The following is a 16,132-nucleotide window of genomic DNA, read 5'->3' on the forward strand; positions in this document are numbered from 1 at the left end:
ATCTTGGTAACATGTCTGTTGTTTCTTCCTTTCTCCTTAGGTGGTGCCAGACTCTGACCAGGAGTCTCTAATCGGAGCAGATCACTCCAATAACGAGGCAGTGCATATCACCACAGACAGTTCACCTAATGAAGTCGAGTGCCTCAGTACAGATGGCTCCATCGAGGCAGTCCCTCTTAACACAGATGGCTCCATCAAGCCAGTACCTCTCAGCACAGATGGCTCCATTGACGAGGCAGTGCCTGTCAGCACAGACGGCTCTATTGACAAGGCAGTTCCTGTCCGCACAGACGGCTCTATTGACGAGGCAGTTCCTGTCCGCACAGACGGCTCTATTGACGAGGCAGTTCCTGTCCGCACAGACGGCTCTATTGACGAGGCAGTGCCTGTCAGCACAGACGGCTCCATTGATGAGGCAGTGCCTGTCCGCACAGACGGCTCCATTGACGAGGCAGCGCCTGTCAGCACAGACGGCTCCATTGACAAGGCAGCGCCTGTCAGCACAGATGGCTCCATTGACGAGGCAGCGCCTGTCAGCACAGACTGCTCCATTGACAAGGCAGCACCTGTCAGCACAGACGGCTCCATTGATGAGGCAGCGCCTGTCAGCACAGACGGCTCCATTGACGAGGCAGCGCCTGTCAGCACAGACGGCGCCATTGACGAGGCAGCGGCTGTCAACACAGACGGCGCCATTGACGAGGCAGCGCCTGTCAGCACAGATGGTGCCATTGACGAGGCAGCACCCCTCGGAACAGACGGCACCATTGAGGCAGTGCCCCTCGGAACAGACGGCGCCATTGAGGCAGCGCCTCTCTGCACAGACGGCACCATTGAGGCAGCACCTCTCTGCACAGACGGCACCATTGAAGCAGCGCCTCTCTGCACAGACGGCACCATTGAGGCATCGCCTCTCTGCACAGACGGTGCCATTGAGGCAGCGCCTCTCTGCACAGACGGCGCCATTGAGGCAGCGCCTCTTTGCACAGATGGAGCCATTGAAGCAGGGCCCCTCAGCACAGACGGCACCATTGACGCGGTCATGCCTATCAGCACAGAAGTCTTCAATGATCAGGCAATGCATGTCAAGACAGATTGCTCCACTGAGGCAGTGCTTATTAGTACAGACCTATCCATTGACAAGGCAGTGCCTCTCAACACAGACAACACAGTTGAGACTGTAACTATTAGCCCAGGCAATGCTATTTATGAGGCATTGTCCATCAACACTGATGGCTCCCTTGAAACAGTCCTTATCAACACAGATGGCTCCATTGATGAAGCGGTGCCCATTGTTCCTGATAGCGCCATTGATGGATCAACACCTATCAGCACAGACAGCTCTTTTGAGGCAGTACCTATCAGCACAGACAGCTCTTTTGAGGTAGTGCCTGTCAGCACAGAGGACACAGAGGATGCCACTGATGAAGCTCTACCTATAAACACAGATAGTTCTTTCGAATCAGTCCCTATGAATACAGACCGGTCCTCGAATAAAGCAGTGCCCGCCAGCCCAGACAACTTCACTCATATGGTAGTGCCGGATGGTACAGATGGCTCCAGTAATGAGGCAGTCCCTATTGGCACAGATTGGTTAATCAAGGCAATGTCCATCAACACAGAGCACTGTGTTGATGACTCTATTGAAGCAGTGCCTCTCAGCATAGCGTGCCCCGTTGAAGCAGTACCTATAATCACAGACAAAATTGAAGCAGTAACTATCACTACAGTCGAACCCATTCGTGAGGCAATGTCTCTCAGCACAGACTGCTCCACGGAGGCAGTGTCTCTCAGCACAGAGGACTCAGTTGAGGCAATGCCTTTAAGTACAGATGGTCCCATTGTAGCAATGCACCTCAGCACAGGCAGCTCCATTGAGGCAATATCTCTCAGCACAGATGGCTCTGTTGAGGCAATGCCTCTCAGCACAGACTTCTCAGTTGACGCAGTGCCTCTCAGCACTGATGGTTCTCTTGATGAGCCACTGTCTCGCAAGACAAACTGCTCCATTGATAACCCAATGACTCTCTGCACAGACTACTTCATAGATAATGCAGTGCCTCTCACCACAAATGTCTCCATTAAGGCAGTGTTTCTCAGCACAGACGTCCCCACATATGAGGCAGCACCTATAAACACACCCAGTCTTATTGATCAGAAGGTTAAAATTGACACAGAAAGCTGCATTGATGAACTGGAAATTAGCTCAGTACGATCCGTTGATGGAGCAGCGCCTCTCAGCACAGACGTCTCCGCTGGAGAAGCAGCACCTCTCGGCACAGACGGCCCCACTGAAGAGACTGCACCTCTCAGCACAGATGGTCCCACGGATGAGGCAGCGCCTCTCAACACAGACGGCCCCACGGATGAGGCGGTGCCTCTCAACACAGACGGCCCCACGGATGAGGTGGTGCCTCTCCGCACTGACGGCCCCACAGATGAGGCAGCACCTCTCCGCACGGACGGCCCCACGGATGAGGCGGCGCCTCTCAGCACTGACTGCCTCATGGATGAGGCGGCACCTCTCAGCACTGATGGCCTCACGGATGAGGGGGCGCCTCTCAGCACTGACGGCCACACAGACGAGGTGGTGCCTCTCAGCAATGACGGCCCCACAGATGAGGTGGCACCTCTCAGCACTGATGGCCCCACGGATGAGGCGGCGCCTCTTTGCACTGATGGCCCCACGGATGAGGCAGTGCCTCTCAGCACTGACGGCCCCATGGATGAGGCAGTGCCTCTCAGCACTGACGGCCCCACGGATGAGGCAGCACCTCTCAGCACTGACGGCCCCACGGATGAGGCAGTGCCTCTCAGCACTGACGGCCCCACGGATGAGGCAGTGCCTCTCAGCACTGACGGCCCCACGGATGAGGCGGCGCCTATAAACACACACAGTCCTATTGAAGAGAAGGCTACAATTGATACAGAAAGCTGCATTAAGGAACTGGAGATTAGCTCTGTACGATCCATTGATGAAGCAGTGCCTCTCAGCACAGACTTCTCTGCTGGGGAAGCAGCGCCTTTCAGTACAGATGGCCGCACGGATGAGGCAGCGCCTCTTGACACATACGGTTTCATGAAAGAGGCAGTGTCACTCGGCACAGACACCTCCATGAATGAGGCAGCACCTCTCAGCACAGATGGCCCAAAGGAAGAGGCAGCGTCTCTCAGCACAGACGGCCCAACTGATGAGCCCGCTCCTATAAACACGCATAGTTTTATTGATGAGAAACCTAAAATTGATACAGAAAGCTGCATTGATGAACTGGAGATTAGGTCAGTACGATCCGTTGATGGAGCAGCGCCTCTCAGCACAGATGTCTCCTCTGGGAAAGTAGTGCCTCTCGGCACAGACTCCACTATTCAGCTCTTACCATTACGCACAGATTGTTTTATTGATAATGACTCTATCAGCCCAGATGACTCCATCGATCAAGAATCATTGATGAACACAATCAGCTGCGTCAGTGTGGAGTCGACTGGGCCTGAAGCCATGAATAACAAGGTAGGAGTTTCATTTATTTTCTTGATGTCATGTTTAAGCGTGAAATATCCCCTCATTTATCCATCTTACCACTCTGCATCCACACATGGCACCTAAACATGCCATCCATTTCTACCCTGTTTCACTGCATCACTTCCTGGAGTACAGGGCACATTATACAGGTAAATCCTTGCATCTCGCTATGTGATTGCACAGCATATAAACATCACCATTTACTTCTGTCCTATCTCACTACATCACACAACACCTCGAACATGTCCAGTCATCTCGATATATCACTGCATGGAATATAAATATCACACACACCTCTATCTCACTGCCGCACTGCATGGGATAAAGAACACCTGGGACATGTTCATACTTCTCTCTCACTGCAAGGAATATAAACCTCAGCGCAGCCTTCTATCTCACTGCATGCAATAAAGGACACCTGGGACATATCCATCCTTCTATATCATTGCATGGGATATAATCATCACCATACATTTACATCTCCCTGCATGGAATAAGACACCTCGAACATGACCGTCCACCTCAATATATCTCTGCATGGAATATAAGCATCGCCATATACTTCTATTTCACTGCATCACTGCATGAGATAAAGAACAACTGAGACTTCTCAATCCTATTTCACTGCGTCACTTCATGGAATATAACCATCACCATGCACTTCAATTCTATTTCACTGCATCACTGCATGGAATGTAAACATCACCACAACCCTCGATCTCAATGCATTAGTGCATATAATATAGAACACCTGGAACATGTTCATCCTTGTACCTCACTGCATCTCTGCAAAAAATATATACATTACCCCACACTTTCATTTCAATGTCTCATTGCATGGAATAAGAATGCCTGGGCGATGTCGATCCTTTTATCCCACTGCATCACTGCAGCGAATGTAAACATCGCCACATACTTTCTCCCCTTCCATCTCACTGCATGGAATAAAAATACCTGTGATGTGTCCGTCCTTTTTTCCCACTATAGGTAATATAAACATCACCATACCCTTACTCCCCTTCTATCTTGCTGTCACTGAATGGAATATGAACAATACCATGCCCTTCTATCCTTCTATCTCGCTGTCACTGCATGGAATATGAACAATACCATACGCTTCTATCTCACTGTGTCACTGCATGGAATATGAACATTACCATGCCCTTCTATCCTTCTATCTTACTGTCACTGCATGGAATATGAACATCACCATACACTTCATCCTTCTATCTCACTGTCACTGCATGGAATATGAACATCACCATACACTTCATCCTTCTATCTCACTGTCACTGCATGGAATATGAACATTACCATACACCTCTATCCTTCTGTCACTGCATGGAATACAAACATCACCATACACTTCCACCCTTCTATCTCACTGCATGCAATAAAGGACACCTGGGACATATACATCCTTCTATATCATTGCATGGGATATAATCATCACCATACATTTACATCTCCCTGCATGGAATAAGACACCTCGAACATGACCATCCACCTCAATATATCTCTGCATGGAATATAAGCATCGCCACATACTTCTATTTCACTGCATCACTGCATGAAAAAAAGAACAACTGAGACCTCTCAATCCTATCTCACTGTGTCACTTCATGGAATATAACCATCACCATGCAGTTCAATTCTATTTCACTGCATCACTGCATGGAATGTAAACATCACCACAACCCTCGATCTCACTGCATTACTGCATGTAATACAGAACACCTGGGACATGTTCATCCTTTTCCCTCACTGCTTCACCGCCAAAAATATATACATTACCCCACACTTTCATCTCAGTCTCATTGCATGGAATAAGAATGCCTGGGCGATGTCGATCCTTTTATCCCACTGCATCACTGCAGCGAATATAAACATCACCACACACTTTCTCCCCTTCCATCTCACTGCATGGAATAAGAATACCTGTGATGTGTCCGTCCTTTTTCCCCACTATATGTAATATAAACATCACCATACCCTTTCTCCCCTTCTATCTTGCTGTCACAGCATGGAATATGACCAATACCATACACTTCTACCCTTCTAGCTCACTGTCACTGCATGGAATATGAACAATACCATACGCTTCTATCTCACTGTGTCACTGCATGGAATATGAACATTACCACACACCTCTATCCTTCTATCTCACTGTGTCACTGCATGGAATATGAACATTACCATACACTTCATCCTTCTATCTCACTGTGTCACTGCATGGAATACGAACATCACCATACACTTCCATCCTTCAATCTCGCTGTCACTGCATGGAATACGAACATCACCATACACTTCCATCCTTCAATCTCGCTGTCACTGCATGGAATACGAACATCACCATACACTTCCATCCTTCTATCTCGCTGTCACTGCATGGAATACGAACATCACCATACACTTCCATCCTTCTATCTCACTGTGTCACTGCATGGAATATGAACATCACCATACACTTCATACTTCTATCTCACTGTCACTGCATGGAGTATGAACAATACCATACACTTCTATCTCACTGTCACTGCATGGAGTATGAACAATACCATACACTTCTATCTCACTGTGTCACTGCATGGAATATGAACATTACCATAAGCTTCTATCCTATCTCGCTGTGTTCCTGCATGGAATATGAACATTACCATGCCCTTTTATCCTTCCTTCTCACTGTCACTGCATTGAATATGACCAATACCATATACTTCTGTCCTATCTCGCTGCGTCACTGCATGAAATATGAACATCACCATACACTTCCATCCTTCTATCTCACTGTGTCACACACAGATTTAAGTACGCCTCAAACATGTCTATCCATCTCCATATATCCGTGTATACATTATAGACTTCACTAACGACTTCTATCCTTCTGCATCACTGCATGAAATAAAGCACAATAGAGACATGACCTTCTACCTGCGTGCAAAATGTTTATTTTTTTTTGTGCTTTATTCATTTATTTCTCCCACTATGTCACTGCATGGAATATATCAGTTGCGACTAGCAATGCATAAATATGGTAGGTAGCAACGGCACACAACTCGCCATAGATGCAGCTCCCGCCCGGTGCAGCACTTCTCTCCCAGCGATGGTGGTGTCCATGAGCAGGAAAGGGTGAGACTTCCCTTCCTGCCCACTGGAACGCAAATCGAACCAATCCTGGAGCTTCTCTCATGCTGTTTTCAGCATGAGAGCAGCTCCAGGATTGGTTGGTGTAGGCTAACCCAGCGCTCATTTTGAGGCTGGGATGTTTCTGCAATCTCCCAGCTGTTTCACAGCCCTGGGATGCCTGGGACTACTTTGCACATGTCGGCCTGGCGTCACAAGACAGCTGGCCAATCTGACGTGCGCACAGGCAGGGGCAGCAGTCATTCTGCTATCACAGGATTCAGCCCCGCTTTCACACCTGTGATCTGGACCGGAGGCAAAATAAAATGGCTTTACTATGCCATTTTATTTATTTATGTTTGTCTGCTGTGCATAAGGCAGGCGGGGCAATGCTCCTCTGCCCTTTAGGAGGAACCAACCCCTGGAATATATACATCACCGACCTACTCTGTGTTTGCCCAGAGGTAATTGCCTTTTTGTTATGTTTTTACACGTGCATTCCCCTGTTGCCCTCCCTACTGTGCCCACAGGCATTTCACCACCTATAACTGCAGCACTGTTTGAGTAAGCAATGTAGTACAGGCAGCAAAATGTCAGTTGGGGCAGGCCAAAGTGCGCATACCACCATACTTTTCTGTCCTTTCCACTGTATCTCTACACGTAAAAAGGACACACCAGACGTATGTTTTTCTGTTGTGGCTTTTTTTAAGCCACTCGTGTGCTCAAAGAGCACACTCTACTCTTCCTTCTCACTGTAACACTGCTTGTAATATAAAATATTCCCACTCATTTCAATACTTCTCTCATGCATGATACCAAGAACCTCTCAGACATTTCTCTATCCTTCTACTTCACTCCACCTCTGCATTGAATGAAGAGCAGGTGCTGGCTCTGGTGCCTTCTGCTCCTGGAGATTTCTCATGAGTCAGTAAACCGGCAGACTGGTGCAATCGGTTTCATGGTGAAGTCAGTGCCCAGCTCGACCCCTGCTGGAATCTAGGTGGTTTACTCTTTGGAGGCTTTCTCGAAGGTCCTCAAAATGATTTGTTATTGGATACCAAGAATTGCTATATAATATGTACATTTTGTCCTTATAGACATTTGCTCCTTGATCTAGTCCCCTTGTCGGCATCTCGCATTAATTCTTTCTTCTTTTTTTAGGGGTGGGGGGTTACTCTCATTCTAATACACATAACTTTGTGAAAAGTGAGCATGCTTTGTGAAAAGGATAAACGCACATTTATTTCAATATGGATAAATCTTCTCTCGCTGTCCATATATCAATTAATACCCCCAGGTGTGTGCTTCTTCTGTCACTGCACTGAACACGCATCATACAGTGTTGGCTGCCCTTTAATTTTTATCTTACTTCTCATTTAATACATTATTTGCTTTCTAAGGTGGAGCTAAGCATGGATGAAATCACCGCATTCAACAACGGCACTGCTGGCAAACCATTGACAAGCACCACTGAGCACTTGATTGATGCAGAATCCGCGCTACACACAGACGGGAACACTGAACAGGAATGCATGATTACCATAGTCTGCTCTAGGACTAAAGAAGTACAGATTAACACAGTCTGTTCTATTGATGAGGAATCTGTGATCAACACAGATGTCTCCACTGGGAAGGAAGTAGTGGTCAGCACAATCGGCTCTATTGAGAAGCCCATGGTTACCACAGTTGGATCTTTTGAAGAGTCTCCCATGGTAAGCACAGTTGGATCTGTTGAGCAGCCTCTCATGGTTAGTACACTTGGATCTATTGAGGAGCCTCCCATAGTTAGCACAGTTGGATCTGTTGAGGGGCCTCCCACGGTTAGCACAGTCTGCTCTGTTGAGGAGCCTCAGATGGTTAGCACAGTTGGATCTATTGAGGAACCTCCCATAGTTAGCCCAGTTGGGTCTGTTGAGGAGCCTCCCATTGTTAGCACAGTCTGCTATGTTGAGGAGCCTCCCATGGTTAGCACAGTTGGATCTATTGAGGAACCTCCCATGGTTAGCACACTTAGTTCTGTTGAGGAGCCTCCCATGGTGACCACAGTTGACTCTATTGATGGGGAACCCATACTCAGCACAGTTGGATCTGTTGAGGAGTCTCCTATGGTTAGCATACTTGGATCTGTTGAGGAGCCTCTCAGGGTTCGCTCAGATGGATCTGATGAGGAGCCTACCACGGTTAGCACAGTTGGATCTGTTGAGGAGTCTCCCATGGTTATCATACTTGAATCTATTGAGGAGCCTCCCATAGTTAGCACAGTCTGCTCTGTTGAGGAGCCTCCCGTTGTTAGCACAGTCTGCTCTGTTGAGGAGCCTCCCATTGTTAGCACAGTCTGCTCTGTTGAGGAGCCTCCCATAGTTAGCACAGTTGGGTCAGTCGAGGAGCCTCCCATGGTTAGTACACTTGGATCTGTTGATGAGCCTCTCATGGTTAGCACAGTTGGATCTGTTGAGGAGCCTCTCATGGTTAGCACAGTTGGATCTGTTGAGGAACCTCTCATGGTTAGCACAGTTGGGTCTGTCAAGGAGCCTCCCATTGTTAGCACAGTCTGCTATGTTGAGGAGCCTCCCATGGTTAGCACACTGAGTTCTGTTGAGGAGCCTCCCATGGTTACCACAGTTGGCTCTATTGATGGGGAACCCATAGTCAGCACAGTTGGATCTGTTGAGGAGTCTCCTATGGTTAGCACACTTGGTTCTGTTGAGGAGCCTCTCATGGTTCGCTCAGATGGATCTGATGAGGAGCCTACCACAGTGAGCACAGTTGGATCTGTTGAGGAGCCTCTAATGGTTAGTACACTTGGATCTGTTGAGGAGCCTCTCATGGTTAGTACACTTGGATCTATTGAGAAGCCTCTCATGGTAATTACACTTGGATCTATTGAGGAGCTTCCCATGGTTAGTACACTTGGATCTATTGAGGAGCTTCCCATGGTTAGTACACTTGAATCTATTGAGGAGCCTCTCATGGTTAGCACACTTAGTTCTGTTGAGGAGCCTCCCGTGGTTACCACAGTTGGCTCTATTGATGGGGAACCCATACTCAGCACAGTTGGATCTGTTGAGGAGTCTCCTATGGTTAGCACACTTGGTTCTGTTGAGGAGCCTCTCATGGTTCGCTCAGATGAATCAGATGAGCAGCCTACAACAGTGAGCCCAGTCGGATCTGTTGAGGAGCCTCTCATGGTTAGCACAGTCGGATCTGTTGAGGAGCCTCCCATGGTTAGCACAGTTGGGTCTGTCGAGGAGCCTCTCATGGTTAGTACACTTGGATCTATTGAGGAGCCTCTCATGGTTAGTACTGTTGGATCTATTGATGGACCTCCCATGGTATGCACAGTTGGATCTGTTGAGGAGCCTCCCATGGTAAGCACAGATAGATCGGTTGGGGAGCCTCCCATGGTTAGCACAGTTGGGTCTGTTGAGGAGCCTCCCATTGTTAGCACAGTCTGCTATGTTGAGGAGCCTCCCATGGTTAGCACAGTTGGATCTATTGAGGAGCCTCCCATGGTTAGCACACTTAGTTCTGTTGAGGAGCCTCCCATGGTTACCACAGTTGGCTCTATTGATGGGGACCCCATAGTCAGCACAGTTGGATCTGTTGAGGAGTCTCCTATGGTTAGCACACTTGGATCTGTTGAGAAGCCTCTAATGGTTAGTACACTTGGATCTGTTGAGGAGCCTCTCATGGTTAGTACACTTGGATCTGTTGAGGAGCCTCCTATGGTTAGCACAGTTGGATCTATTGAGGAACTTCCCATGGTTAGTACACTTGGATCTATTGAGGAGTTTCCCATGGTTAGTACACTTGAATCTATTGAGGAGCCCCTCATGGTTAGTATACTTGGATCTATTGAGGAGCCTCTCATGGTTAGTACTATTGGATCTATTGAGGGACCTCCCATGGTAAGCACAGATGGATCAGTTCGGGAGCCTCCCATGGTTAGCACAGTTGGATCTGTTGAGGAGCCTCCCACGGTTAGCACAGTCTGCTCTGTTGAGGAGCTTCCCATGGTTCGCTCAGTTGGGACTATTGAGGAACCTCCCATAGTTAGCACAGTTGGGTCTGTCAAGGAGCCTCCCATTGTTAGCACAGTCTGCTATGTTGAGGAGCCTCCCATGGTTAGCACACTTAGTTCTGTTGAGGAACCTCCCATGGTTACCACAGTTGGCTCTATTGATGGGGAACCCATAGTCAGCACAGTTGGATCTGTTGAGGAGTCTCCTATGGTTAGCACACTTGGTTCTGTTGAGGAGCCTCTCATGGTTCGCTCAGATGGATCTGATGAGGAGCCTACCACAGTGAGCACAGTCGGATCTGTTGAGGAGCCTCTCATAGTTAGTACACTTGGATCTATTGAGAAGCCTCTCATGGTAATTACACTTAGATCTGTTGAGGAGCCTCCCATGGTTAGTAGACTTGGATCTGTTGAGGAGACTCCCATGGTTAGCACAGTTGGATCTATTGAGGAGCTTCCCATGGTTAGCACACTTGGATCTATTGAGGAGCTTCCAATGGTTAGTACACTTGGATCTATTGAGGAGCTTCCCATGGTTAGTACACTTGGATCTATTGAGGAGCCTCTCATGGTTAGTACTGTTGGATCTATTGAGGGACCTCATTTGGTAAGCACAGTTGGATCTGTTAAGGAGCCTCTCATGGTAAGCACAGTTGGATCTGTTGAGGAGCCTCCCATGGTTAGCACAGTTGGATCTATTGAGGAACTTCTCATGGTTAGCACACTTAGTTCTATTGAGGAGCCTCCCATGGTTACCACAGTTGGCTTTATTGATGAGGAACCCATGGTCCGCACAGATGGATCTGTTGAGGAGTTTCCTATGGTTAGCATACTTGGATCCGTTGAGGAGCCTCCCATTGTTAGCACAGTCTGCTCTGTTGAGGAGCCTCCCATGGTTAGCACAGTTGGATCTGTCGAGGAGCCTCTCATGGTTTGTACGCTTGGATCTATTGAGGAGCTTCTCATGGTTAGTACTGTTGGATCTATTGATGGACCTCCCATGGTATGCACAGTTGGATCTGTTGAGGAGCCTCCCATGGTAAGCACAGATGGATCGGTTGGGGAGCCTCCCATAGTTAGCACGGTTGGATCTGTTGAGGAGCCTCCCACGGTTAGCACAATCTGCTCTGTTGAGGAGCCTCCCATGGTTAGCACAGTTGGATCTATTGAGGAACCTCCCATAGTTAGCACAGTTGGGTCTGTTGAGGAGCCTCCCATTGTTAGCACAGTCTGCTATGTTGAGGAGCCTCCCATGGTTAGCACAGTTGGATCTATTGAGGAACCTCCCATGGTTAGCACACTTAGTTCTGTTGAGGAGCCTCCCATGGTTAGCACACTTAGTTCTGTTGAGGAGCCTCCCATGGTTACCACAGTTGGCTCTATTGATGGGGAACCCATAGTCAGCACAGTTGGATCTGTTGAGGAGTCTCCTATGGTTAGCACACTTGGATCTGTTGAGAAGCCTCTAATGGTTAGTACACTTGGATCTGTTGAGGAGCCTCTCATGGTTAGTACACTTGGATCTGTTGAGAAGCCTCTAATGGTTAGTACACTTGGATCTGTTGAGGAGCCTCTCATGGTTCGTACACTTGGATCTGTTGAGGAGCCTCTCATGGTTGGTACACTTGGATCTATTGAGGAGCCTCTCATGGTTAGTACTGTTGGATCTATTGAGGGACCTCCTATGGTAAGCACAGTTGGATCTGTTGACGAGCCTCCCATGGTAAGCACAGTTGGATCTGTTGACGAGCCTCCCATGGTAAGCACAGTTGGATCTGTTTGGGAGCCTCTCACGGTTAGCACAGTTGGATCTGTTGGGAAGCCTCCCATGGTTAGCACAGTTGGATCTGTTGAGGAGCCTCCCATGGTAAGCACAATCTGCTCTGTTGAGGAGCCTCCCATGGTTAGCACAGTTGGATCTATTGAGGAACCTCCCATAGTTAGCACACTTAGTTCTATTGAGGAGCCTCCCACGGTTACCACAGTTGACTCTATTGATGGGGAACCCATAGTCAGCACAGTTGGATCTGTTGAGGAGTCTCCTATGGTTAGCATACTTGGATTTGTTGAGGAGCCTCTCACAGTTCGCTCAGATGGATCTGATGAGGAGCCTACCACGGTTAGCACAGTTGGATCTGTTGAGGAGTCTCCCATGGTTAGCATACTTGAATCTATTGAGGAGCCTCCCATTGTTAGCACAGTCTGCTCTGTTGAGGAGCCTCCTGTTAGCACAGTCTGCTCTGTTGAGGATCCTCCCATGGTTAGCACAGTTGGATCTATTGAGGATCCTCCCATGGTTAGCACACTTGGATCTGTTGAGGAGCCTCTCATTGTTACCACAGGCTTTATTGATGAGGAACCCATGGTCCGCACAGCTGGATCTGTTGAGGAGTCTCCTATTGTTAGCATACTTGGATCTGTTGAGGAGCCTCCCATGGTTAGCACAGTTGGATCTATTGAGGTGCCTTCTATGGTTAGCACAGTTGGGTCTTTTGAGGATCCTTCCATGGTTGGCACAGATGTGTCTGTTGAGGAGCCTTCAATTGTTACCACAGTTGGCTCTATTGATGAGGAACCTATGGTCCGCACAGCTGGATCTGTTGAGGAGGCTCCTATGGTTAGCATACTTGGATCTATTGAGGAGACTTCTATGGTTAGCACCATTGGGTCTATTAAAGAACCTTCCATTGTTGGCACAGATGTGTCTATTGAGGAGCCTCCCATGGTTAGCACAGTTGGATCTATTGAGGTGCCTTCTATGGTTAGCACAGTTGGATCTATTGAGGAGCCTTCTATAGTTAGCACAGTTGGATCTATTGAGGTGCCTTCTATGGTTAGCAGAATTGGATTTATTGAGGAGCCTTCTATGGTTATCACAGTTGGGTCTATTGATGAACCTTCCATGGTTGGCACAGATGTGTCTATTGAGGAGCCTCCCATGGTTAGCACAGTTGAATCTATTGAGGAGCCTTCTATGGTTAGCACAGTTGGGTCTATTGAGGACCCTTCCATGGTTGGCACAGATGTGTCTATTGAGGAGCCTTCAATGGTTACCACAGTTGGATCTATTGAGGAGCCTTCTATGGTTAGCACAGTTGGGTCTATTGAGGAACCTTCCATGGTTGGCACAGATGTGTCTATTGAGGAGCCTTCAATGGTTAGCACAATCTCCTCTAGTGAGGTACCTTCTATGGTTAGCACAGTTGGCTCTGTTGAGGAGCGTCCCATGGTCAGCACAGATGTCTCTATTTATGAGGAGCCCATGGTCAGCACAGATGTCTCTATTGATGAGGAGCCCTCTCCCAGCACAGCTGGCTATTTTGATAAAGAATATGCCACCAGTATAGACTTGGGCATTGATAAGGAACCCCTGATCAGCACAAGTATCTTTGCTGGTGAGGGGCCTGTGGCGAGCACTGCCTGCTCCATCGATGAGGAAGCTGCAGTCGCAACAGAGGTCTCTGAGGAGACAACCATGAGCACAGCTGGCCATATTGACATGGAATCTGTGGTCAGCACAAGCCAATCAGGTGATAAAGAGCTGACAATCAAAACGGATGTCTTTATTGATAATGAGGTCAATATCAGAACAGATACCACTATTGATCAGAAATCTACAATCAGCACAGACATCTACATCGATAAGGAATATGTGATGAGCACCAATGTTGCCATTGATAATGAACTAGTGGTCAGCACAGAAGATTCTCTTGATGAGGGGGCCACCATCCTATATGATGTTTCTATTGATGAGGAGAGTATGATCAGAAGCAATGTTTTACTCCAGCATAATTCCATAATCAGAAAGGAAGTCTGTACTGAGGAGGGGCCCATGGTTAGTAACGAGGACTCAATTGATAATGAGCCCATAATCGAAGCAGAGGTCTCGATCAATAAAGAATCTGCCACCAGCAAAGACATTTACTTTGATAAGGCACCAGCCACCAGCACGGAGGTCTTCATTGATAAGGATTCCATGGTCAGTACAGATGACTCCACTGAAAATGAGCACACCATCAGTACGGACGTCTCAGATTTTACGCCCTTATCCAGCACAGATGGTTCTATCGAAAAGAACTCTGCAGCCGGCACAAATATCTGCATTCATTTGGAATCTGTGATCAGCACCGATCCCTCAGCTCATCACGACCCCAGCAGGACCTGTTCCATTGATGAGGAGGCCATGGTCAGTACAGAAGACTCTATTGATGAGGAGACAAGTACAGGTGCTTCTATTTACACAGAATGTGTGATTAGCACAGACATAATCATTGATAAAGACTCTGTGATCAGCACAGGTGTCTCCATTGATCAAGAATCTACGATCAGCAAAGGCAACATGCCGGTGGTCTGCACAAATGGCCCTATTAATCCTATAATGAGCATGGGGGTCTCCATTGAAAAGAACGTTACTATTGACGGGGAAGGTTCTATTGATAACGGACCCATAGTTAGCACAGAAGACTCAGTCGCAGGGGAACCCGTTATCTACACAGGCAGTTCAATCAATAAGAAATCTGCTATCATCCGTGACATCTTAATTGACAGAGAATCCATGATAAGCACCAGTGTCCTCATTGAAAAGAACATCATCACATCCAGCGAAGGATCCATTGATAAGGAGCCCATGGTTAGCACAGAAGACTCTCTTGATGACGATCCCACGATCAGCACAGGTTCTTCTTTTAGTAAGGAGTCTGTGATCGGCACAAACATCTGCCTTGATAATGAACTGATTAAGTTGCACGTTTGGCTTAATTGATAAGCCCAGAGCCAATAAAAGTAGTTCCATTGATAAGGAGCCTAAGAGAAGGTCAGGTGATGCTCTTCACGAAGAACTGATGGTTGGGAGAGAGAGTTGCATCAAGGTGGAGCGCTTCAATGCTATGGAGTTCAGTGTCAAGGTGAGTTTGTTTCATAACACTCGGACAGCAGAACATATGATTTTCTTTCTGATATCTCATGGAATGACTGCATGAAACCTAACATTTCTAACCTTTTGTCCGGCTGTATTTGTGCATGGAAGAAGTTGCACTCCAGACATTTCTGTCCTATCTCATGGTCTCAGTGTATAAAATATATTCACACCCTGGCATGTTTATCCTGTCTCACTGTATTACTGCATGGAATATGGAACAAGGAACATCTCCTGGCATGTCAATCCTATCTAATTAATCTCTATAAGGAATCTGGAACATCTAATGGCACTTCTAACCTCTCTCACTGTGTCACTGCTTGAAATACAGAACATCCCCTGGAATGTCTATCCTGTCTCACTACATGGAATGTTTAATGTTTCCCAGCATGTCTAGATCTCACACATCACTGCATGGAATGTCTCAAGGAATGCCTATCCTATTTCACTGTATCACTGTCTGGAATAAAGGACCTCTGCAGACATTTCTATCCTCTCCGAATTTTTCTATTGTCTCATTTCATTCATAGTCTGTGCTACTACCCAGCAG

General features: G+C 47.6%; 1 protein-coding gene across 1 annotated transcript in view; it reads left to right on the forward strand.

Annotated features, from left to right (window-relative positions):
• LOC146869262 (uncharacterized) overlaps positions 1–16,132 on the forward strand; it is an 85,147-nt gene that overhangs the window by 55,394 nt on the left and 13,621 nt on the right. The window contains exons 3-4 of the mRNA XM_085632964.1: positions 41–3,508; positions 8,047–15,571. Coding sequence (XP_085489090.1) covers positions 41–3,508; positions 8,047–15,429 — 10,851 coding nt within the window. The 3' untranslated portion in view covers positions 15,430–15,571. The remainder of the gene's footprint in view (positions 1–40; positions 3,509–8,046; positions 15,572–16,132) is intronic.

This window comes from Triturus cristatus, chromosome 1_1 (genome assembly GCF_964204655.1).
Source record: "Triturus cristatus chromosome 1_1, aTriCri1.1, whole genome shotgun sequence".
Taxonomy (NCBI): Eukaryota; Metazoa; Chordata; class Amphibia; order Caudata; family Salamandridae; genus Triturus; species Triturus cristatus.